This window comes from Galendromus occidentalis, unplaced genomic scaffold, assembly GCF_000255335.2.
Source record: "Galendromus occidentalis unplaced genomic scaffold, Mocc_1.1 scf7180000077496, whole genome shotgun sequence".
In the NCBI taxonomy this organism is placed as follows: Eukaryota; Metazoa; Arthropoda; class Arachnida; order Mesostigmata; family Phytoseiidae; genus Galendromus; species Galendromus occidentalis.
The window spans coordinates 857,716-883,588 of record NW_003805484.1 but is presented as its reverse complement, the minus strand read 5'-3'; the positions used below and the strand labels follow the sequence as shown (position 1 = coordinate 883,588).

The 25,873-nt window shown below is 50.7% G+C and overlaps 3 protein-coding genes and 1 pseudogene across 3 annotated transcripts in view; 3 read left to right on the top strand and 1 right to left on the bottom strand.

Moving 5' to 3' along the window:
* The window catches only part of Oseg5 (intraflagellar transport protein Oseg5), a 5,238-nt gene extending 5,065 nt beyond the window's left edge, over nt 1-173 (bottom strand). Inside the window, exon 1 of the mRNA XM_018640675.2 lies at nt 121-173. Coding sequence (XP_018496191.2) covers nt 121-173 — 53 coding nt within the window. The remainder of the gene's footprint in view (nt 1-120) is intronic.
* A 1,868-nt stretch (nt 174-2,041) lies between these two features.
* Nucleotides 2,042-3,349, top strand: LOC108864632 (putative cytochrome P450 cyp-13B1). The gene is given in 4 exon segments (XM_029112349.1): nt 2,042-2,053; nt 2,700-2,817; nt 2,912-3,069; nt 3,071-3,349. Coding segments are annotated over 4 exon segments (567 nt in total).
* A 1,884-nt stretch (nt 3,350-5,233) lies between these two features.
* On the top strand, nt 5,234-6,803 carry LOC100900073 (cytochrome P450 3A24). Its single transcript, XM_003746381.1, has one exon. The coding sequence runs from the start codon at nt 5,261-5,263 to the stop codon at nt 6,740-6,742; it is 1,482 nt and encodes a 493-aa protein (XP_003746429.1). The 5' UTR covers nt 5,234-5,260; the 3' UTR covers nt 6,743-6,803.
* Nucleotides 6,804-18,545: 11,742 nt separating this feature from the next.
* Nucleotides 18,546-20,031, top strand: LOC100906713 (cytochrome P450 3A30-like; annotated as a pseudogene).
* Nucleotides 20,032-25,873: the final 5,842 nt, after the last annotated feature.

Sequence of the window (25,873 nt, the reverse complement as noted above, 5' to 3'; positions counted from 1 at the left end):
AAATATTGTGTTGAATAGAATCACAGATGATGCCCTTCAAGCGCATCTTGGAATCCTCCAAGATTCCCTTTTCACTGAGTCCTTGACAGGGGGATGTCACCGGAACTGACTGAGGTTCACTGCTCGTGCAGGCGTCGGAACGTCCGTACCGTCAAATAGGTGAGATGAGTCATGCGGAGACTCGAAGGCTCAGTATCAGAGGTGTGGAGTCGATTTCATGAGAGGAACTCGAGAGCATCCCGGATCCGCACGCAGAGCCTGAGTCCTGGTGGGTTCGAGTTGCCCTGACGACCGCATTGTTTACCCGAGCCCCGACGATGGCTTCAAAGTGTTCGGGCCTTAAATAAAGGATTCTGACGTCGCGTCGGCTTGAATCGGAGGCTGAGGACCAGAAGATACTCTGAGTGTGGAAAAAAAACCATAGTGTAGTCGAGAATTATTTTGATGCGACTTGTGGGTGGTACGAAACGGAACCCACGTTGCACCAAACCCGAGCTCGAGTGGGATGTGGAGATAGCGCGGCACATGAGCTCGAGGCTCGATGAAAATGGGGGTGACCCCATAGATCCTATTGACGGCGAATGAGGAGACCGCCGGATTTCTCGTGGCCCCTGGCGATGAGGGACAGAAGAATATCTCTCCGCTTAGGATTCTCTAAGGAAGACTGCAAAATCACGTGTTCCACAATTCGCTGGGTCTGACCGCGGAGGACAGCGACACGGGAGACGATTTCTGAAGCTTCATTCCCCCTTGATTTGCGATGAGATTCGAGGACAGGCCGTGACATTCATTCACTGAGAAAGATAGAGCGCTAGCTCTTTGACGAGATCCTTAAAGGCTCGAGAAGCATGAGGAATTTCGGTCTACTCCATGTTTTATCGCTATGCTCGTCCCTCCTTAATGAACCTCGGTGCTTTGTAGAATCTTCAACGATGAGAAGCATGATCCGCGTCAGATGCGCTCCCGGAATCGCCCCCGCAAAAATAAGGGCGCTAAATCTGATGCCGCGGTGCTGATATCTGGAGATGGCTAAATAGAGCTTCCTTCCATCAAGAAGTCATTACTCATCAACTCATCACTCATCACTGAGGATTGCCATACAGTGCGACCTCACAATTGAGTCCCTACAACTTGAGTCGTCCTCGTACTTGAGTCACCTATTTTTGTCTGACCTATGGAACCTATATTCTGAGACTTGGCCGCGTTTCGAGCGGGATATTATTCATCTGAGCACTCCGTGTTGATCCAGGAGTGTGACGATGTGACGAATACTCTCTAAGAGCCTCTTAAGCTAGGGCTCCGTACGGAAAGCACTGAATGATCCTCGTTCTGGCGAAATTGTGGGTGAAACGAGTTCAGTGAGGTTCCGCTTAAGGAACTCGATCAGTTCCGTGAAGAGGTTCGTTAACTGGAAAATTCCCCGACGAGTTAGACCATGTATCACATTGGGTCCAATGGGCTCCGGGATATCCCGTTTCAAGCCGTTTCAGGGGATGCGTGGTGCTCTATCTTCAATTAGAAAAAGCAACAAGCTCTGCGTTCACGATAAGAATAAACTAAACCTCTCCGAATACCTTGATTCCTATTTCGGGCGGTCAGAGTTGAGGAATGAAAAGTCCGGTTATGGGCCGCGTCATTTCAGAATGCCTTCGAGACAAGCAAGCGCTGTGTGTTCAAACATTTCGCCGCATTTTATCCTACTTCCATCCGTGCGCCCGAATTGCTGCAAGTCGACGCGCTAGCTGAGGTTGGAGACGGAGGACTTGAAAACCTCGAAACGTTCATGATGTGCTTTGATTTCCTCCTCCAATATGAGGGAATTCTCATTGAGCTGGCCGAATCTGTTCGCACTGCGGATCAATTGTTACCCTTTTGTTAGTTATGGTTCCGGGAGCAGCTTTCCGGGAAGAGAACCTGCTGACCAGCCCGTCCCCGGGAATAAAAGACCCGAAATCACTTGGATTATCCTTTAATGATTTCGTAATCGCGCGGAAAGTGCGGACCCTAGAGGCTTTCCCTTCTCGGTGCAGTGAAACAGGCGATGGCGCGAAACGTGAGCACGTATGTATATAGAACCATTGAAGTACCAATGAATATGTCTGTGTGGTCTCTGTTGCCCTCGTAAGGCTTCCCCCTTCTCCCCGGCCAGTGGACTTCCGGGAGGAGCCGGCACCGGGAGACTGTAAGGCTCGTCATTTCATGGGACCCGCCCGTCGGGAAGTCCGAGCAAACTACCTACCATGTTTGGTACTCCGAGACGCCCCCTCAGCGGAATATTCCCCGTTTTTCCTGTGTCAACGTACGCAGACCCACCGCGGTTTCTGACAGATGCTATTTGCTGTATCTCGGCTGGGACGCTCGCGATCGGGAGAAATACGGCAGCGTATACGGATCAGCGTCTGAAACCTGTCCTGCGACTTTCATCTCGAGAAGGTCTAGAAGAGGCTCTCTCGAGCAATTTTTCCAAAGCTCACGGCAGAACGCTCACGCATAAGATCGGTTCAAAGCTTTCGGATCATAATATTCTCCCGCTGAACTACAACGAATGGAGGATAGTCCGACAGCTGAGCGGTCAGGTTATCACGGGGTCGAAACTACGGCTGATAAAGAATCAAATCGAGCGAGCTGCAAAGCGACTCACGGCGAAGATAGAGGAACTGGCGGAGGAAAATACCGTGATAGCTATTGCTCAACACTAGCAAGCTACCATCGTGAACGGTGTTGCAGCGGCTACCTTCAGCTTGGACGTCGATGCGCTCGATGATCCCGATAACGTGTTCGTCAAGCACTGCACAGGCATATTCAAGGGCAGCCTCGGTTTGACACCGATGATAGCGTTTTCCAAACTGCTCGGAATTCTGCCTTTCGTCCGATTCAGGCACTGAGAAGTTTTCCGTCTAATTCTCCAGAGCGGTACTAGAGCAACGGCGCAAGCAGAATCGAAAGCCAGGAGAGTCGGATGAGCTCGATTCCTGGTTGGAGAGAGCGAATCCACAATTCACGGACGACATGCTAATTTCACAGATGTTTGCGTTTTTCATTGCTGGCCTCGAGACTTCGTCCTACACAATTGATGTTCACAACGTACCTCTTGGCTACACATCCTCGGAAGCAGGAAGAGATTTTCAAAGATAATATTGAGATCATTACTGATCCAGAAAATGTGACATTCGAAGACTATCACAAGTTGACGCTCGCCGAGGCTGCCATTTGGGAAACCTTGAGATCCGGGGGTTTCGTTGGACAAAGGTGTAGCCATTCAGATTCCGAAGAGCTCTGTCAACCGAGATCCGGCGCGTTTCCAGGAACCGACGCTGTTCAGGCCTGGAAGATTCTTGGACGGGAGTGAAAAAATACTAGATATCATGAGTTTCGGCGAAGGCCCCAAGAACTGTGTCCGGCAACGTTTCGCAGTTTTCCAGCTACTCATTTCCCTGACAGCGATCCTACGGACTGTGCGAACCAGCCGACGACGAGGCATACGATCCCTCGCTGGAGCATCAGACTGAAGTGGGAAGAATGCCTGGGCACGCGTTCCTGCCGTACCCGAGGAAGACCTCGAAAGTGAAACTCAGTGCGAGGGACCGTATAGAATAATAGTCACGGGACAAGCATCCTTTAATTCATTCAGCCCATTCTTCCGACAGGGGGCTCCTAGGTACGACGCATGGTTCCTAAACAGATTTGAGGAGGATTCAGAACTCCGATATTAGTTCTGGATTTCGATGTATATCCTGGAACATCTGATCTCGAAAGCTTGCTTTGCTAGGAAGTTTGTCGGAGCCCATACTGTCTTCGGTCGTGTCAGGAACTTTCCTACTGAACTGAATGAGAACACTTGAGCTCCGATTCGCCTCGCTTTGTTAGACCCGGGCAGCCTCGCGAGGGAACGAGACGTTCCGCAAAGGATCAGAACAAACTCGATATTTCCTTAGATTTCACCATGTTATATTATATGTCGATTCACAGAACGGGAGGGGGCAGCATGCCGTCCTTGCTTCCCGGGTAGGCTCGAGGAAGAGAACGAGGGCATTGGGATAACTCCGGCCGATATAGAGCTACCAAAAGTGACAAGAAACAATTCGATTCGAGAGAGCCTCACAGGGGAGGCGGGTGAGCTGCTCAGACTGACAATTTGAGTGACTAACAACTGACAACTAATAACAACTCAGACTGACAACAATTGTGAGATATGTTTCCGCATAGCTATCTCTGATTCGATTCCGGATATTCATACCCCTGATACTATACCCGACGTCTGGAAGCGACGATACCGGGGCTCCTTGCAGCCGAGATTCTCCGATGTCTCCGGGAGTCGGCTCATGGAGTCGCTGCTGGGTAGAAGCGCTTCACATGGAGAATCTTCCTTCCCGGTATACCGGGAAGTCCCTCACTCGATTCTTCGCTACTATTCTCGGTATTCTCGGGAAGGCTGAGTTCTGAAGAAAAAGATGTTGGGACACCATTTCGAGTTTGAGACTTTTTCCCGTAGGCATCATCCCTGATTTGATGGGCAGTATGTTTTTTTGATAGGAAATCGGAAAGCTCGGAGGGAGGGATAATCCATCGCCTTTCTCCCTCTAAACCTCACCGTTCCCAAGAAAATGGGAAAACATTTTTGGGACCGTTCCGTATACCCGAGAATCAGGAATTCTTCATGTCTCAGAAGTACTTGGATCATTCCTCCTCCCTCTGGGAAGTCTTTCTCGTCCCGAGGATCGACTCTATTCTGAGCGCATGAACGAACTCCATTCGAGCGTTGAGGGAATGGGATCTCGAAGCCCTTACGAGAATTAACCTCCATACGAGACCCTGTTAGAGTCGCGCAGACACTTACGTTCGGACACATTTCTCGCGCTGAGTCAGTGCTAAGCCTGGTTCATCCCCACTCGAGGCGTGATAATTGATAAAAATAATCGTAGCGAGCTCCAGGTCTCTGTGCGTGGACCCTCCCGATGCGAGCTTTTGGAAGCATGATATATCAGCAGAGAATGGACGCTCCCCTGGACATGACTCGAATGGTTCCCCGGAGATTGGACTACTGCAGGTGCATATATCGAACCGGCAAACGCCGGGGCGATCAGGAATCTATGTTTGTTTTTACCGATTGTCCCGCTGACGGGCTCTGTCAATGCGCGGCGACCTTGGTTTCATTCCCCCTCTCTCGGGAAAAGTGACGAGTGTCTCTCCGGCTCTATCTCTTACAGAGCATCCATAGCTGAGATCCAATGCTAATGGCGTCTCCATCGCAATCGGAACAATGATCCTGCTCTGTCTTTCCTCCATCTGTGCAGTGCTCGTGATATTGCTTGCCCGCGAGATTCACAGAACCGCCATCTACTGGAAGAATAAGGGCATACCTTATGAGTCCTACTTCAGCTATCTGTGGTACTTCCTGTTCCGTCAGAGCCGCGTGGATATCTTCGATTCTCTCGAAGACTACACGGAGAAATACGGGAGCGTCTATGGTACTTACCAGGGTCTGAGCCCCGTTCTGCGAGTTTCTTCCCGGGAGAGTTTGACCGAAGCTCTTTCGAAGAATTTCTCGAAAGCTCATGGTCGAACAGTTGCGGCGAAAACCGGCTCAACGCTCTGGGACAACAACATTCTTGTGCTGGGATACAAAGAATGGAGAGCGGTCCGACCTCTCAGTGGACATGTCCTCACAGGGTTGAAACTGAAACAGATGAAACCCCAGCTCGAGCGAGCTGCGGAGCGACTGACGACCAAGTTGAGAAAACTGGCGAAGAGCAACAAGGAGATCTCTACCGCTGAATATTCGCACGCCGCGGTCATGGACGGCATAGCGGCCGTGACCTTCAGCCTAGAGGTCGATGCTCTCGATGATCCAAATAACGTTTTCGTGAAGAATTGCACCGGCTTGTTCAGCAGCAGCCTCGGTCTGACGCTGATGATGGCCTTCCCGGGGCTCCTCGAATACGTGCCTTTCATACAGTTTCCTGAGAAGAGAGCTGAGCAGTTTTTCGTCGAGTTCTCGAGAACTGTTCTAGAGCAGCGTCGGAAACAAGGTCGGAAATCGGAGACATCGGACATACTTGATTCCTGGCTTGAAGCTCAAGAAACAAACCCGGAATTCACTGACGTCATGCTAGTCGCTCAGATGTTCGTGTTTTTCTTGGCTGGCTTTGAGACCTCGGCCTACACTCTCATGTTCATCATGTACTTGTTGGCAACTCATCCTCAGAAGCAGGAGGAAGTCTACCAGGACATCATTGAGAACATTTCTGATCCTGATAACGTGACATTCGAGGAGTACAACAAAATGAGGCTCGTCGAAGCCGCCATATATGAAACCTTGAGATTGTATCCGACGGATTATGTCATCGACCGGAGAGTCGTCGAACCGTGCACCGTGGCGGGGGTCCCCCTGGACAAGGGTATAGCGATTCAAGTCCCGACGAGCGCTGTCAACAGAGATCCGGAACGGTTCCACGAGCCGACGCACTTCAAACCCGAGAGATTCGTCGACGGTGGCGAAAGGATACAGGACGTTATAACTTTTGGCGAAGGACCTAAAAACTGTGTCGGACAACGTTTCGCCATCTTTCAGCTGCTCATCTTCACGGTGGCCATTCTCCGGACCGTACGTCTAGAGCCAGTCGTCAACAAAGCGTACGACCCGTCTCGAGAGTACCAAGCTCCTATCGAAAGGCTTCCCGGGCAAATGTTTTTGCCTTTCCCGAAGGAAACGTTGAAAGTCAAGCTCTCACCGAGAAATTGAGATGGACTCAATGTCGCGCCTGGAGGTTCTGAATAAAGAACCTATGGTTATATTTTCACAATTTCCTCATGACTTCTTTTGCGCCATTAATCAGGAAGATGGTTCGTCATCTAGTGCCAATGTTTGAGATGCACAGCGATCCGCACCTTCCCGGGGGAGACTTCGACTGTCAGAGCGAGGAGTGACCGGAGGGTTTCGTTCGAGAAATTTTGAAAGACTGGTTCTCGGACGGTTGCCGGTGTACGTCAGATTCGGGACTGCAGGAGCCGGCAGAGTAAGTTCTGGTCGTACAAGGTGACGTCCATCTTCTGGAACCCTTCCCAAAGCCGTGAGCTTTGGAATGAGAAATTCTGTACTTGAGATGCCGTGACGCTTCCCATTAGAGCGTCGGCTTCCGAGCGGAGTGGTTGAACAGAGAGGAGTCGCTGATTCTCCGGACTGCGACAATGTTCCGACGGGAACTCCGCACAAGCATTTTTCTAATGCGATCGAAATCGTCGGAAGCGCTTTCCTCCTAGGGCTATCCTCACAAAACCTGTCCTGATGTATGTTCATACCGATTCGTACTCTCATGATGAAAGGCCGTGGAAATCGACGGATATCATGCCTCCAATCAATCAGACATCGATCCTCGACATTGAAATGGCTCCACCTGATAAACCCAATAGGCTGCCCGCTCCGCTCGCCGGCCGGCTATCAGCTCCGTCTTCGGGGAATCGGGTATTCTTTGTCTGAGGACAGAGCTTCGCGCGGCAGTAGTCGCCGGATCGCAATCGACTTCGCGACGGGCCGTCTTGGGCGATCGAAATCGAGGCCTGAAGTATCGATTCCGCCGACTCAATTGTCGATATTTCGGAGACTCAATCAAACCCTCTCGGTCAGATACGCAGTCGGGAGACAACTGGCGCCGGGGCTGTGACAGTTCACGTTCGTGGACCGTCCTTGCATGACATTTCCCCGCCCTTGAGCGTTTGGACAATGTGCCAACGACGTTGTATGCCTACTGCGATTGATGCAAATCAATTGAGGAAAGGGTGGCATGTTTTTTTCTGATTGGAAACTCCGAAAGAAGACGATGGAGAGATGGCTCTTCGTGGTCGGGCTGCGCAGAGTATCTGAAGCCAGGAACAGCGAGAAGCATGTCACGCGACTCCCGCCGTGGAATCATTGTCTGAGCTCACCAAGATCTGGTAAGCGAAGAGATGATTCGCAGCCGTCGACGTGTCCTATGCGGAGTATACGCCAACCCGCCTCGGACTCTATCTGAAATATTCGATGCGGAAAGAGCCCTCGCGGGAAAATAGTTCTCGCGTGTGTTCATCTCTGAGCACCGAATCTACAGACTTGAGCAGTGGCAGGAGGGATGTACTCGTAATTTCTCGTCAACGAATGTTGACCAGCTGTACGCCATGCCCAGAGAGAAGTCTCCGAGAAATGAAGGCTGACGTGCCTGCGGCGTCCGTTTGTCGCTTGACGTGAGCTGCGTCACTGCACGGGTACCGACTTGGCTTGGCTCTCATTCGGAAGACAACGTTCCGGAGTTTCACATCAATAAAGGAGTCGGCGAAAAGCGACGCTTCCGTCGGCAACGCTCGAGAAAACGGAAAGGATGAGATCACCGCTCCGGGAGGTTCTTCGACAAGCTAAGTCCCTCGTCGTACCCCGATCAAAAGAACGACAGGAGAAAAAGGGAATCGTGGAGCTGATCTCTGACGATTCTATAGAGCTAGGATCTCGGAGGATTCCGAGGGACGGAGATCTTTCCAGTCACAAACGTTTGACAAACGAAAGGAGCCAACAACGAAGGGAGCTAATGGGCTACAGGAGAGTTCGAGAAATGCTCCGAAGTCCTTGAAACGGCGATTATTAGATTTTATCTCGATATCTCGAGAACATCACGGAGCAGTAGAGAAACTTCAGGGAAATCTTTGATGCTCGAATGGAGTCGAGAATGTCCAAATGTGCCGATGCTTCGAATACGGTCTCTTATGTCTCGATGGACATCATCTTCTATCAGAGCCTCCGGAGAGAGCGGACTCATTCAGTCTATAGTCTGTCGAGATCCTCGGATCGCCCGCTCCATCTGCGGAGCCTTCCATTGAACGATTGGACAATGGACTCGTCATATCGAAGGTATGTATGTTCGTTTATTACTCGAAGATTGATCGCGGCAATCTCCCTGTCTGTTTCTCTGTTCAGCTATCAAGAGTAGAAATCGGCAATATGTAGGCGGACTCCGCTTTTCAAATGCTTCTGTGGGCTCTCAGAAAATCGGAGACCGTCGTATATCCATTGAACACCGGAGAGCGCTCCGGTTCTGAGTGTCTCAGGTCAGAGGGAGCTGTTGCATGCTTCGATGTTCGATCGACCATCGATCCTTAATGTCCCGGAGCCCGGGTCTATGCCTCTCAAGCATGGCTGGTTTTTGCTCGGCCTCGCGTTCCCGGAAGCCTGTTCGCCGGGCAGTCGTCACTTTTTCTCAAAGGCTTCTCATCCGAATAAGTCGCACACATCCCTAGGCCAATGAGACTCAAGTTCAGTGAGAATTCCTAGCATGGATACCAAAGGCTTCCTCTTGGTATTCCAGACAGGCGTCATGTGAGAAGCATGCCGGAATACTAAAGCGAAATACCGGCTTGCTCGAGGATGCGGAAGTCGATCGACGCTTAAAACACCCAACTCTGTGTCTCAAAACTCACTCAGTATCCCCGATATGGTTCCGATCTCTCCTCGATGCAAGTATACGGCAATACGGTCGAATCCACATCATTAGCGTCCCGGCTTGACTCTGCGGCACGGGAAGAGATTTTCGGACACTTGCCGCTTGTGAATCTCGGCCGGGGCCGGCTGGCCGGAGCAGTGAGTCCGACTGACACCCTCAGACTGAAAAAACTCACGAAAGATAAATCTGCAACGTTCCGAGAAAGTTCATCGCACGAAGACGATTGGGAAGACCAGAATCGGAGCGATCATCCGATGCGAAATCAGGGGGCAGCTTTTTCGATTACTGAACAGAGTCCGTCCACGGTTGAGGAGTACCCAACATTGCCAGCTGTCGATTCCGGACCCCAGCTGGAAGTAGCGGAGCGAGAACTTGAGCATCGCAAGGATCCACAGGGGCAGCGTTCCGATGAGAAAAACACCGGAGGAAACCCACTCGTGGTTTCGGAGAACTGTGGAAAATCTTCCGGTGGATCCCGACCTCAGCTGGAGATGGCTTGGGGAGAATCAGAGCTTCACCAGAATCCGCCGAAGAGGCGCTTCCATGAGAAGCACGCATCGAGGAGACCCTTGGTATCAGAACCGAGTCCACCCGCAGTGGGGGATGACCAGGAAGAATTAATCGAGGAAGTCCGACCCCAGCTGGATATAGCGGAGCGAGAATCCGGGCATCGCCTGATCCCGCTGAGAAGGCGCACCCGTGAGAACTTGAGATCGAAGTCGACGACGGAGTGGAGAATCACTCCGACGAGCGGGAAGGCAATGGTTTGAGATAGAATTATATGGGTTGACTCAATCTGCTTCACGACCTTTCATGGTCAGCAAACCCTCTCACTAGGTAATTGAAGTTGACCCTCATCCCGATTCCGATGAACTCTCTAGAAAACTCGGGCAAAGCGCTCCAAGTCCCGGCAGCGGAAGCGACAAGGAGAATCGAGGGCCAAACAGGGATCGGCAGTTTCTCTGTCGTCGATGCTCGAACGAGATTGAACCCGACAGGTCTGGGAATACATCCAGCGTTTTAGGTCTTGAGAGACACCAGCTAACCCCAATGACAATCGAAGGCTGTGTGATATCGGATTCTTGCGAAGAAGGTTTCTCTAGCAGGTCACGAGAAGCTGTGGCTCACATGCGGGAGGAGGACTTCTCCGGAATCGAGGTCAGAGGAGAGGACGCTTTCCCTGGATCGAGGAAATATTCGCAATTCGGCAATTGCGAATTCGGCAATTCGCATCGCCGATTTCTTCGGAAGCTCGAAATTATCCTAATGCTTATCTTCTCCTCAAAGGGAGGAGTACTACGGTGGAGGAGACTCCTTCGGAGATGCATATTCCCTCAATTGCTGGAATGATCCTGCTTTCCTCCGGAAGTAGTTCGTTCCGCAAACCTCGTTCCTTTGAATTCTTCTCACACCTAGGATTTCGTGTTTGAATACAGAATTCGAATAAGGGATGGATCACGGCTCTTACCGGAAAGGACTAAAGGACTGCCGACTGATCCGAAAAGGTTCCAGAATACCACGTTCCTCGGGCATTTTTCCGGAGAGAGGCGATCGAGCATTAGACTTTCGGCTACGGCGAAACGACTTCAGATACTCTCATTCTTTGTATATCGCTGATTGTGAGAGTCCTCAAGGAGCATACAGGTCAACTAAGGAGCGCGCCGCGGCTCGCTCGCGTCGCGAGATTGAGTGTGATGTGTCGAGAACCGTTCGAATAAAGTCCTTGTCTGACCACCAGCAAATCCGAGATAGCGAATGTCGAGAGCCAGGCCCGTAGCCTGACCTTCACCGCCATGTCGCTAAGCCTCATCCGGAAAACTGACGCTTGCCTCAATTCTATGAGTGAAACCCGGCATTCGTCGAACCAAGCTCACACATTCATTCCCTCGTGTGGGCATCGCAATGTACAAAATATCTTCGAAGAGAAGCTCAGCTTCCTATCACATGTCTGTGCAAACTTATCCTAATTCCGATCGGGGTTTCAAGAGAACCCATCGGTCAGGTCTCGCTCGGAGAGGATTATCTTGAGGCGGGATTCGAGTTCGCTTCGATTCTTCAAAACGCCAGAGACGGAGCGCTATGGGCACTTCGATGCTCCGTAAGGGAGATGTTTCTGAGGGGGGACCAGATAGTCTGCGATACTCCAATCCGGCTTTATAACAAGGGCTCCGTTTTCCTAGTTGCCCATTCCTGAACCTCAAATGTTTACGCCTTCTTGGGAAACGGCGGCAAACAAAGCAGAAAGCTCGGTCCCCATTGTTGAGTCTTCGGGCTACTCATACTGGCTGAACCGGCTTTGGAGAGCGATTCTGAGACCTGAGATACCTCTTACGCCGAGGATACGACTCGAGAACGAGTTGGGCTGGATAATTTTTGCGAACAATACTGATGTCAATATGAGATGAATGTTGAGAGGGCTCTTCAAAGATCGCGATCTCGATTCCTAGGGAGAAACGGAGAGAGGACAGTTCCCTCGAGGGGCCGGATCCGAGATATTTGCGTCAAGACAGATAGGGCAGACAGACTCATTACCATTATTGCCGTCCGACCAGACATCTATAGTCTTCTGCTCTCCTGCCCCCCCGCGTGCGGTGCTGTTTATCCATGGTCAAAACATGCGGTTGTTTATCACAAGGTATGAGTCATCAGCCGAAAGGTTGCAGCCATCTTCTGCTGTTCCGAACGAGTGCTCGACTTCTCTTGTTGACAGATCAGTCCCCATTGTATACAGCTCCACTTCACGCGCACGTTTGTAAGAGAGCGAGAATGATGCAGAGAAACACCGCAGGTAGAACGAAGGGCTTTTATCGCTTCTGAATCACCTCCAAAGTCGCACATGCGCGGACATTTCTGACGGTATCTCACCCCCCGAGAAAACGTGAGTCTAATAGCTGGCTACGGGTCTCGCCAGAGCCAGAGTAGGATGAAAACTTGTGTTTCTCGTCTTGAAAAGAACCCTCGGCTTTAGAGTGACAAGTGGCAAAGAGAATCTTCTGATAGACGTTGCTCGACTACAATTAATAATTCCAGCTGCCTCCGCGGCCTAATCGCGTTATAGGTGTATTGCCGCGCCGTTTCCCCAGGAAGAGCTGATCTTTCGACTCTCAATCGGGGTAAATGGATTGAATCGGATCTAGAATACGAGCAAAGTATTCCATCTCAGGAATGGAAGGCAATGTGAACCTTCGGGGAAGAATGGGACTATGCGATTTCAAATATTCAGCATCTCGCGAATCCTACAAGGACCTGGAAGGGTGTGGTGTCGGATACGATCACGGCCTTCTCAGAATGCAGAATGTTCTTGGGAGGTTCGCGAGACGAATTTCCAGCTCGATTGAAGCGGTCTCATATGAGGCTTGGAGTGGGTTACAGCCTCGATCGTTGTTCAACTAGTCAATAATGAGTCCGTCCGTGCGTAAACCCTCCCCGAAGCCGACGTTCGTCTTGATCAAGGGCTATTCGACTTCGGCCCTAGTTTTTCCCTGAAGAAGATACCTCCATTCGATGGACAATGGCTGCAGGTCGGGGAGAAGGGGAGAGTGAAACACAAGTAGCACCGGTACCAAGCTCGAATAGGTGGAGCTGAGGCCACCGCGATGGATTAATTCGGGTGATCGGATCGGATATGCATTCGAAACGTAGAGATTCCCCTGCGACTCCTCCCTGGAGAATCAAGCCGTCCTGAATCCTTGAAGGAAGTATCGTCGCGATCCGGAACTCCCAAACTTTGCTGGGGTAAATCTCCCGAGACTTGAACATATGATTGACACGGGCCATCAGTTTGATATGGAGACTGACTCACTTTCTATCGCACGGAGAGTCCTTCACTAACTACCGATTTTTCGTTTCATCCTCGTAGGAGTCCCTGTCTTTCGCGAATGACTGGAGTGTCCAGAGCTACATTTCGGCAAATTCTTATCCGGACGGAAGATCGGAGTCGGAGCAATGAGCAGCACAGGAGTCGACCAATTGAACAAAGATTCCGACGCAGTAAGTCGATCCTCCTCCGACGCTATGTCGGCTCCTAGCGGTGTTGAGACGAACGTTGTAATGGGGAGCGATAATGCAAGCTATGATGATCGAGTCGTGGTCGTGCCGTTGCCACAAGAGCCGAAAAAGAGACGGGAAAGTTCGGTTACGTACTCGGGAAGCCGACTGAGAACGAAGTATCGATCGTCGACTTTTTCACAACGACAATTCAAAAAATCTCGAGATTTCGAGACTACTGGTGTCGGGGAGAAGACTCTGCATGTATCTACTTCTGAGATTCAAAGAGGGATCGTGCTCGAAGCAATCGCAAATAAGCTATCGGCAGTCGATGCTCTTCGATACATAATCGAGCAGGATGTTTTATTGGCGGCGAAAAATTACTTGAATTTGGAGGCGTTTTTAAACAATTTATACGACGAGCATAGAGGATCGATAGTGAAATTGCTTGAGACCCACAATTGGCGAGGGACGTCCATTCACAAACGACAGATCGAAGTCATCCTCTCAGAATCTGTCGAGAAATGTTCTGAGGGTCCGCGCAAGCGTCTTCGAGTCGACCACGAAGACTCGGCTTTCGAGATGGACGCGTCCCCGGGTAGTAAGGCATAATTTAGAAGGCGGAGGTTCACCAAAGGTCGGATGTCGACAATAGATTCCAAGAAAGTGACCCATCCGTTAGACGACGGTTCGGATGAACTTGAATTGGCAAGGTTAGGATCATTAGCATCGAAGACTGTTTAATGACTTTTTTTTCTACGACGATGTCTTTTCATGAATAAAGTCTTGGTCGAAATTTCCGGACCAATGACTGGATGATTTGCATTTCCACATTTGCCAAAAATTAATAATAAGTCGAGCAGGACGTTAATCCTGCGGGAAGCATGGGTCTAAGCAGCTCGAAAAGTAAACATTCACCCCACTGAGGTGATTGGGCATCGATTCAGGGAAGTTCGAAGTCTGTTAGGAGAAGTGGAGCACTAAATGTTGATTCGGTGACAGTCGCTCATTGCGATTTTATATATACCAGCTTCCTCGGCCGGGTCCAAGAAGACCGCGGGTGATTTGATGTCAGCCACCAATGCACATGCCGCCACCGCTGCGCCGTCGGCATCGCCGCTGTCTCTTCCAGGGACAGGAAGAGACTGGGGCATGGAGAGCTATTCGAGCAAACGCCAGGCGACCGAGCTGTAGAAGCTCAGAGAGGACGGTTCGCCGCCTGTTCCGGACGCTGTCATGACGGGCGTCTCTAGACTCTAGAGTGGACAATGAAGGGGACCGAGGGCTGCGAGTCGCAGCCTGCGACTCGAAGCGGAGACCGCCAACGCTGAGACCGAGAGAGAAGGATCCAGGAGAAGTCGGGGACGAGCAACTCAGGACCCGGGTCCCGGGTGCTCTGTCAGGGCAACAAGGCCGCGAGGCGGGCGAGGTAGCGGTTCGTCGATTCAAGCATACTTTCGGGCCGAGTACGACTGGCTCCGAGCCTGATTCCACTCTGACCGATGATAACTCCACTGCGGAGAGTCTCCTCCGAGCCTTTTGTCTTCTGTGACTTCCGCGGAATATTCAAGAGGCGCAACTCATCTCAACGCCAGGGGCGGCATCACTGTCGGCGAAGCTCAGCAGGCTCATATCGAGAGCCTCGAGGAGCCCTCGCTGATAGCCGGAATCGAGGTCCGCCCACCTCTGCCGATGCCGCGGCGTCGTCGTTTTGGGAACGCCTTCCAGACTCCTTTGTGATCATTTTCGCGTCTAAATTTAAGTGCCCTGCGCTAGTGTAGGTCAGTATCGCGGATTCTGCTGATTCCGTGACAAACTCATTGAGGACCGCGTCGTTGATCATCCGAAGCGGAGGCTTTGCGGCTTCCTCTGGTGGTTGTATAAAATCTTCATATTTTCATGAGCCTGGATGTACCTGTAAGGTCTGCGACTGAGCTCGCTTTTCGCGACACTTCCCGGTTCTCGGCTCGGCGGTGCAGAATCCGTATGCTCTCTGCAGATAGGATCTTCGATTTCCCCCTGACATGCTCTCTGGTTTGTGGCACTGCCATCTTCCGATCGATCCGCGTGATTCACCAGAAAAGCTGTATCTTCTCGACTGCGCGCCCAGGGTGTCTGATCAATCGAGGAATGATGACTGCTTATTTACTTCACCCGTACCTTCGCCACTTATTACTCGGAACTCTTCCTCGTCATCATTGATTTCCACTCCATCATGCCAAACCTCGTCGAGTCCTCCATCGAAACCCTGCGTACGGATTTCTCCACACCAGACCTGCTGAAGAGAGCACCAACGACGACGCTCGTGTCCGTCACCCACGACTGATGACGAGAAGAATTTCTCGGGAAGCACCTCGCTAGGATTGAAGGCTCCAGAAAATGCATGCTGCAGAATGAGGACATCCTCTAATGAGACAGAATTTCTTTTAGAGCGATCTAGATCGGTACAAAACGATCAGATTTTATTTCAGACGCGAAATATTGAAATCCCTCCTCGGTGTAATCGGATCGACAGCGCCCGGATGATGCTCAATGCATGTCTCTCATCTAACTCCGAACGAAAGATCGTGGGGAGATCGTCGTATGAAAAAGCCTCAATTTTCGGGGTTATAGGTATCCCGGTGAAAATGGATATAGGTCGACGTTTTCAGAGCTGGAAAGAAGGGATCATTCCGTCATTCGTGGAAGTCAGGAGGAGAAACCGATCCAGGTTCGCTGTGCTGGTCGAGAAGTCGGTTTTTCTGAAAAAAACAAGACACTGAGCCGTCATGATTCTGGAGGAGGAAGGTTTACATGGAAGGATTCCACAGCAGAAATCGGTGTTCACGGTAGACGTGATGCCATTTTCTCCGAATATGGGTCCCCAGACCCCGAACGAGCTTATGGCACGGAGAACGGTCTTTCTGGGACTATGGAGTGGTTTCTTCTGGATTCCATGAACGGTGGGTTTGAGACATGCTGCATTGGATCTTCCAGACATGGCAGCCCCGTATATATCCATTGGCCGCTGTAAAAAAACAGGAGGGACCCCGAGAGTTTTCGGGTCAGACGACTCACCCTCGAGACAGCTTGGTCTTCCGCTGGACACCTCGATTGTAATATTGTATCCATCTTTCCCCGATACTCCAAATATCTAGTCCCAGCTCCGAATCATCGAGGCGGGATTACATTCGGGGGAGATCGCAGTTGACTGCGGTCTTCTATACGCGAGCAGAACTTCGATACCCTCCTGATTCCGCTTCAAGAGGCTTCTGGAATCGGAGGGCTCAAGATTCCTCACCCCCTATGCGGTACTCACGATTGGAACGAGTGCAAATCCGCTCCGCGACCTTCGAAACTTACAAGGAATGCTGCAAGAGCCTGCTATATCGCTCGGTAGGCATCCAGCCCTACTTTTCGTGGGTTCTCTATATTTGGAATCCTCCCGGGTGACCTAGATAGAGCGAATCGGCTTTTCTACGTGGCGGAAGTCAGATGGAGGTTACCTTAGAGGCTTAGAGGTTTTATAAAGCTGACCCCGGCGATCCATGCGTAGCTTTGGTGGCAAGATGACGGCCGGAGATAATCGGAAAGACTTTCGATCCCAAGCTACTGGCGGACACGAAGCCGAGAGAGTATGGGAATTCTTAAGTCGACACAAGGAAAGATGCCAAGACCTTCGATGGAGCGGGCGGGCCTCGACCTCCAGGCATTGGCGATTATCCGACGATGAAATTATTGATGAATATTGTTGTCTGAGCCTCTTCCCGTTCTCAGAGCTCCCCTCCGATGATGATCATCCAACACACCTGGAGCTCATCGTCAGTCCGGAGGCTCAAAAATACGAGCGAATCAAGCACCCCATACATGTCCCAGTAAAACCTTGGTTATACCATTGAATGACTGACAGATGCAATTGATATCATGGATATTCTATGTGTCGCATTCAGACCTCGATTGTATGCACCATCTTCAAAACAATATTTTGATATGATCGAGGCGAGACTCCGGGGGCTGATCAGAATCCATATCATCAAGGTCTTCAAATCGACTGCTATTTGGCGACTTGAGCCAATGGATCGTGCTCGACAAGAGCTATCCTGACGAAGAGTCAGAATTCCGGAAAGAAACAGCGTCATGACTGATGACGATGGAGCCCCCATCAGCTCGCAGCCGGGCAACTCGCGTCCGTGTTGAATCACCCTATTGAGCCTTGCGAGCCCCGGGAGACCCTCGAACTTTTCACTTCTCACCGGAGTATCCGATCGCTCCGAGTGAGCTAATCACGCGGACCTGACGAGCACGTGACCCTCCAATCATCTGGGAACTTCACGGTTGTATTTAGGCGACTCGTCGGGAGCTTCCTGGGATGCAGTTACGGTGGTCTCATGGAATACACTCGAGAGGCTGCGAGAAGAGCCTGCATGATGTTGGCGAGAGTTTCGTTCACCCCAACGATGGTTGCCATTCGCTTTCCATGACAAAACTAGCCGTTCGCGCTTCGCGCCCAGAACGGCGGTCTAGACATCATGATGGGACGGCTCCGCATCAGCTGAAGAATGAGCATGATTGGAGAGACACGTTGACCTTGCGGGGAGCATGCGACTGAGCAGCTCGAGAAGCACGTTTTCGGACGATTGGGCATCGATTGAAAGATTTCAAGTCTTTTCGGAGTAGGGTAGCGCCCGAAATTGGTTCGGTAACAGACGGACATCAGAATTTTATTAAATTATTAAATTCTCAGGGGGATGGCCATTCGGGGCAAGTCGATTTCAAGTCGATGACTTGAAATCTCAGTCGGTAGGTCAAATGGCGCCTTCACGTGGTCTCTGCGGCGCGGCGTCTTAATTCTTGAATCGCGCTTAATTCCGAGTTGTCACCGCATTCTACGGATGTGAACAGTTTCCCACCCGCTAAGGTAAGATTACTTAAATTGTTGCAAAATTCGGGGAGCTTAGTGATCTTGCCAATATCAACAAGATCTGGGTGCGATCCAGCGCCGTTCTTTGAGACCTCCTTCTCTCTCTTCCGCTGTAATTTGTCGACTACATACAGCATCTGCAGTCCAGAGTCTCCTGCCTGTCGGCGCAGAGGCTTCCCGGTGAGTCGAGGAACATGATTCTCCTCTGCTTATCAACGATTTGTACGGTGCTGCTGATCTTGCTCTTCCGCGAAATCCATAGAGCCGCTACATACTGGAGGAATAAGGGTATACCCTACGAATCGTACGGCAGCTATCTCTACTATTTCCTCTTCTGCGAGAGCCGGGTGGACATCTTCAATTCGATTGAAGAATACAACAAGAAATACGGAAGCGTATACGGTACGTATTCGGGTCTGAGTCCTGTTCTGCGGGTCAGCACTCGAGAAGGGATCAAAGAAGCCCTCTCGAGTAACTTCTCGAAAGCCCATGCTCGGACGATGACGCAGGAGACCGGTTCAAAACTTTGGAATCACAACGTTCTCGCAGTGAGGTACAAGGAATGGAAACTGGTCCGACCTCTTAGCGGTAGCGTCATGACGGGATCGAAACTGAGACTCATGAAAGATCAGTTCGAACGATCTGCGAAGCTCCTCACATCGAAGTTGGAGAAACTTGCGGACACCAATGAAGAGATCTCCACGGCTCATTACTCGCACGCTGCGGTCATGAACGCAATAGCTGCCGTGACCTTCAGTCTTGGACATCGATGCTTTCGATGATCCGAATAACAAGTTCGTCGAGAGCTTCACCGGCTGCTTCAACGGCAGCTTGGGATTCAATCTGATGATGGCATTCCCTAATATTCTGAAATACCTGCCTTTCGTCGAGTATCCGCCGAAGAAAATCGACAACTACTTCGTTCAATTCTCGAGATCGCTGCTCGAAAAGCGTCGGAAGCAGATCAGGAATCCGGAAGAGTTGGACTTCCTCGATTCCTGGCTGGAGAGTCAGAAAGCGAACCCAAAACTCACAGACGACTTACTCGTCTCCCAAATGATATTTTTTTGATAACTGGCTTCGAGACTTCAGCCTATGCGCTGACTTTCGCCATGTACCTCTTCGCCACACATCCACAAATGCAGGAGAAGGCTCACCGGGATGTCATTGAGAACATCTCGGATCCCGACAACGTGACATTCGAAGACTATCACAAGATGAAATATCGTCGAGGCTGCGATCTGGGAAACCTTGAGGCTGTATCCAATGGACTTCGTCACCGACCGAGTGACTAGTGAGCCATGTACGATAGCCGGGGTTTCCCTAGACAAGGGTATAACCATTCACGTCCCGACGAGTGCTGTCAATAAGGATCCGGAACGTTTCCATGAGCCGTCGTTATTCAAGCCGGAAAGGTATTTAGAGGGCGGCGAGAAGACTCAAGAAATCATAAGTTTCGGTGAAGGGCCCAAAAAGTGCGTTGGGAGACGATTCGCAATCTATCAGCTGATAATATTCATGGCGGCCATTCTACGGTCAGTGCGTCTGGAACCCGCCGATGACGGGGTTTACGATCCTTCTCTGGAATATCAGGCGGAAATTGAGAGACAGCCCGGGCAGATGTTTCTGCCTTTCCCGAAAGACACTCTGAGAGTAAAGGTCGCCTCAAGACAGGCGTGATATCAGTATAGCCCAAGCATTTAGATCATCATCATTCAACGAATTGCAGAAACGATCTGCTGTTTCCGTCGCGTCGACTTCTCCCAGTGTACTTAATCCACCATCGTAGCGCCAATAAATAATCTAGCTCTCCGATGCTAGTAATTCGTGACTTGGCCGATCCTCGTCGTTTTTCCGGTGGGGCATTGCAAGGCTATGCGGTCGGTCGTCTCTCAGGCAGACTTGGTATTCCCACCCTGGATAAACATTCTGGGCAATGATGTCCGATATCCGTGTTATGCTCATCTCATCAACTCATCAGTCATCGGCAAACCGTTGCCGTGTTGGCTGACACTCGAAGCCGTGCAAAAAAGAAAGGACGCCCACCTGCGTCGGTTGAAGGCTCTAGAAAAGCTATTTCACGTGACATCCTCCATGATATGGCAATCGATGCGACGTGTCTCGATAGACAAGATCGATTCCTGTCCGATGTTACCCTTTCGCTGCTCTCGATCCAGAGAATTTCCCATCCACGCAGCTACGGAAAAGTTTCATCGATTCTTCTGATCAATTTTTCAGAGAGAATTCCATCGTTTCCATGGCTGTAGAACTGTCCTTGAGTCCTTAGGCTGCCTGAAGTCACGCAGGTCCGATTTGAGCGCAAGTCCGATATGCGCGCAAGCCAATTTGCGCGCAGCCAATTTGAGCGCAAGCCGATTTGCGCGCAAGTCCGATATGGATAACATCCATGAATGACACCGAAGAATGATTTATCTCACGTACATGTTTATTGAGTAGAGTTTCGGAAGTCGGTCACAAAAAATCACAGGTTCGGACAAGGGACAACAAATGAACATAGGTAGAATATTCGTTCTGAAACTTGTAGAACGTCAGATTCGGTTTTCGTCAATTTCATTTCACTCGCGGCTTCGAGAGTCGCCTCACGTAGATCATTCAATTTTTTCGAACTTCGACAGCCACCGAGTCAGGCGCACGCTCGTGCTCCGGGGAAACCTTTCGAGGGATAACGGGGATCGCGGGGGAATATCTCCAGAGAATGTATGGAACTGTTCGGACATTTATCAGACCCACCGTGACTCTGTCATCGTCGATTGAGGCTCGACTCGAGCATCCTTTTTTCAGACACTGCCACGTCTTTCGATCTCGGCGGAACTGATGGCCGTGATACGAGAGCAAGGGTTTCCCTGTTGTCGATGAAAGAAATTGTATCGACACAATGGAGCTACTTTCTCTGCATCGATGCAAATTATCGCGGCGCGGCGTCGAGACACGCACTGTCATCTGTCATGAATGCCGAAGGATGATCAGCGCCACAGAACAAACACTTAGCGGCGAGCATTTCGAACCTCATATCCACTGAGCTGTGGGCGCGTGAACAAGAGATCTCTCCCGTGGATCTCATGATGTACTGGCGAATGGGTTCATAAGGTTCATTCGTTACTCATTAATTGACGTCATTCATTGATTCTATTCATATCGGACTTGCGCTCATATCGGACTTGCGCGCAAATCGGCTGCGCTCAAATTGGTTCGCGCTCATATCGGACTTGCGCGCATATCGGCTTGCGCTCAAATCGGCTGCGCGCAAATCGGCTGCGCTCAAATTGGTTCGCGCTCATATCGGACTTGCGCTCATATCGGACTTGCGCGCATATCGGACTTGCGCTCAAATCGGACCTGCGCTCAAATCGACCTGCGCTCAAATGTTTAGCCACCGTTCTGGACGACAGTTTCTCTCACGACTTAAGGATTCCACCAATGCAGAGAGTAGTTTTCGTCTGCTACAATTATTCAGGCATTCAAGACGTGGGTCGACGCATAACGAGCGTGGTGCACATGTATTCGAAACTCCCTCGAAGAAGAAACGCGACCGACTTGTTGGTCGTGATGACCCGAGGCCCCGAATTAGTGCATCTGACCATCGCGACCCAGCTGGAGCGTTCTCCGAACGACTTCAAAGAAACAATCATGCTGAACGTTCCGCTCGGCGCAACAGCTCCTGTCAGCTCCGTCTGCGTCCGAAAATCAGCCGTGGAGCTTCCTTTCGGCTTCAATATTGAACACCCACTGGGCGATGCCGTTCAATGAGTGCGTCACGTACTGGAGTGAGAGCGATACGAGGAAAGCGTGTCCCCATCTACCGTCGAAGTCACAAATCCTCCGAGACATGAAGTTCCAAGGACCGTTCTCCGGTCATGCTCTCCTCCCCGTTCACGCCGATTCCGAGCCCTGCGCCAATGAATCCTATAATTTCCTATTGTATGACTTTCTGGCGGAAGCCCCTGTTAGAATTCCGTATGTGGTGGACAATAGCCTTGTCTCGTCCGGTTTCGACAAGTATCCTGTCGCATCCGGAATACGAGGGCATGTGTTGAATGAATTAAATATGGCCGTCATGACTCTTCTTGGATCATCGATTTGGCTGCTGAGCGACGCATCATTCAACGATTCGTTCATGGCTCTACTATGCGGCCTAGAAACATCAGCTCAAGGTTCTCGGAAAATGAAGAGTCGAGTCGCGATCGCGTTCTTCATGTGGGTCCTGGCGAACATGTTTTTCACTTTGATTCTGGTGGATGACATGACCTCAACGATCAGCATACCGAGCGGAATGCGGGTTGTTCGTCTCCGAGATTGCTCGTCATCTATTCTCAAAGTCGAATCACGGAAGTATAGTGTCAAGACGCCAGCCACGTTCTGGAGAATGTTCATAGAGCCTATTGCCGAAGAAGATCTTCCCCCGACGACACTGATCGTGTGCGGCACAGTAATTGACCTCGAACGGATTCGTAATTTCTTCGGCTTCGATAACATGTATCGCATCCCGCTGCAGAGGGTCGATCGCAAGTGGACTTTCTTCCCCGAAGTCTTCGGCACCGTAACATTCCCGAGCCAGGGGGCCTCGAAGTCCGTCAGGGTCCTCGCTTCTTACGCGGATAATTCCGAGTGGAACGAGCACGCTTTACTAATGCTGACATCCGACATTCTCCGAGTGCCACTCGAAAAATCAAGAGAGAAACATTCGAGACACATAAAAAAACAATTGAAGAAGAATACGGCTGCTGCAGCAGAAAGAGTGGCGCGAACGAAGATATCCTGAAACGGCTCGCCTTCTTCAGAGCCGAGCAGCAATCCTCAGGAGGGCAGGAACACGGAGTTCCGATCGATTTCCTAATATTGTTCTCAGTCGCCGCAATCGTATGCTGCTTGGTTGAAGTTCTCGTTCATGGTTTCTCTCGCTACCGTCCTGGAAGATCCGAGGAGCGACCCTGCCCGCTCCAGGCGCTCATAAATCTTCAATCGGAGCGAGACGGGAACCCAATAAGGTGGCGTGCTATCGAATCATCTGAGAGTGGGTCACGCGTCTTCGTGGCTCTCGATTGGAAGAAATTGCAGGAAATACGCGAGAATCGAAGCCAAGGGTCGGGTGGTGACGCTAGCGTGGAGCCAAGGCTCCGAGTGCTCGAGGTTTCGCTTGAAAACCCTTTCGTCGAACCACAAACAGCTCGATGGTCCCACGCGGCGGAGAGAATATCCGCGCTTCATCCGCGGGAGAAGTAACGGAATTCCGTGCTCCGGCCGAGTGCGCTGGTGTCGTCATTCTTTCCGGCTTCATCTTGTGGGAAAACTCGAACTCGGCAGCGACGCCAATTCCGCGCAATCCTTCACTCAGAACGGCAGAAGAAGAAAATCGCGGATGACGGCGAGTGTCTTTCTTCTTTTTGGGTTGTGCCAGCGAATTTCCTCGCTGCTGCATACATCCATTCCTCAATCCAGACTCGAATGAAGTGTCAACGATAAGAGAGATGAAAATCTCGGAATTATTCAGATACTTGGTATAGAATGGCTTTCCTCAGAGAGATCGAGTAATTGAGATCGACTTCACCTCTTCTCGATCCCGATCCCAGGTGACAGCCAGAGTTCGAACGTCACGCGCCGGGCCGCTCAGAAAAATTCGCGAGCCCGGTCGATCGCATTCAGGGACCGGAAACTCTCGGAGATTTTGACGTGAAACCATCTTCACGTGCTGATCGACCACACTGATCGAAGGTAGTCCGTCTTAAGAAAACCGTAGTGACTTTACTCTGTCTGAGAGCTCGAGGAGCTGCTAAAGAACGAATTCGTAGCTGTTTTCGTGTCTCGGATGATGGCCCCCGGGACGCTTCCCGGAGGCGATTTATTGGCATTCTCCTGAACAGCCTCAAATGACAGGGCTCGAATAGAAGTTTTGTGGAATGCTTGGGGGACATCCTGATTCGAAATCGCGGTCCGACTCCTTGACTGTGGAGATCCGTGGTCTTCTGGGTAGCTATCCATTTGCTAGCCGTATGGCAAGGGAGATTACTAGAGCTCGGGAGTTCAGGCACTGAAAAATGCCGAAAACGGCCGGCGAAGAGGCCCTGTAATACCTTAGAATAGGCGAAACAGGCGTGATAGGCAGGGCAAACGCCGCATCAGATCGTTCGTCAGTGCCGTTTGATGAGAGATTTACTTTATAACCTCTGGGATGATTGATGATTTACCATATACCCCGGACGGAGACGCTGACAGCTCCAGACCCTGAAGAAGTTTTCTCAAGATATGTCGGCAGAACGAACTCCCAAACTTTCATCCTACGGATGCACATATCCCCTGGAATCCATCCCGAATTTTTCTCCAAATTAGATACCGAGTATGAGGCATCGGACTCGCAGCGACTTCGATGCATGCCCATCCGTGGAAGATCGCACGATGGAAGTCCGGGCATAATTGGACGGGCAATCAAGGCTCCTGTGGATGTCCTTCAACGCTTCCTAGGTTTCTCGACGAGGACTATGTGTTCGACGTCAATCCGAGGAAAAATGCCGGCCAAGAATCATCCTTCATTGTCGTGCTTCTCTTAAAAGAGTGCAGGTGCAAACTATGATAGTTTCTGAGTTCTGACTGGAGTAATGACTTGAGGTTACAGAGGACTGCGTTGGTCGACCATTTCTTGATCTAAAGGGAAAGGAGTCAAGTAATGATAGCTTAATTACGTCGAACTGATCACCATGGTGGAATCCGTGGATTCTCGAAATAATTCTATATTGATTATGAAATTCAATCAAATTCTAATTGATCGTTTTACTATTTCATTTCAAGTATTGTACCCTCGAATCATTCTTCGAAGAGAAGACTCGAACCTTTCTGGTCCATCCGGTAGCCTTCGCACTATAATCACCCGCTCCGCTCAATCGATCATCGTCACTCATAGCTCTCTCTATAAGAGACAAGATTGAGCTGTCAAACTCACACGAAACCTCCGAATGAGTGCCTGCCGTCAGCAGCTCTCGTCTCCCCCCCCCTTCTACAATCTCATCAAGGAGGAACATCTCCCAAGGCAGCGATTCTGTTTTTCACAAGGGCTATCTCAGTCTCGAACGATGATGTGAAAGAATGTCCTCTGGCTGAAATCGAGGGGAAGCCCGCGCGAATGTTTTGTCTCCGAAAGGAATGTTGAGAGTGAAGGTCGCCACCAGACCCTGAAAATGTTCAGGCGGAGCGAAACTACGGAACATAGCCCGCTCATTCAGGTACACGTACTTTGTTATCAAATAATATATATTGCCAATCCAATCGGCTCTCACTGTTGCCCCTTTCACGTGGGTTGAGTAACCATTACCATAGCGCGAGTTTCCAGATGCGCCCCCTAACTCAGGCCGGCTCTTGCTGTTTTCTTGGCGAGAAACTGCGAGGATTCTAAGTCGGGTGATTGATCGTTTTGGCGTTGAAAGCTCTTCGAAATGGCTCCGTCGGCAGGCCGACTCTACTCCGGCATCTGTGGAAAGAAATGTGTCCAGCACTGGGGTCCAATGATCTCGCT

Coding starts and splice junctions, on each gene's coding strand:
- LOC100900073 (XM_003746381.1), top strand. CDS start 5,261: ATGATCCTGCTCTGTCTTTCCTCCATCTGTGCAGTGCTCGTGATATTG.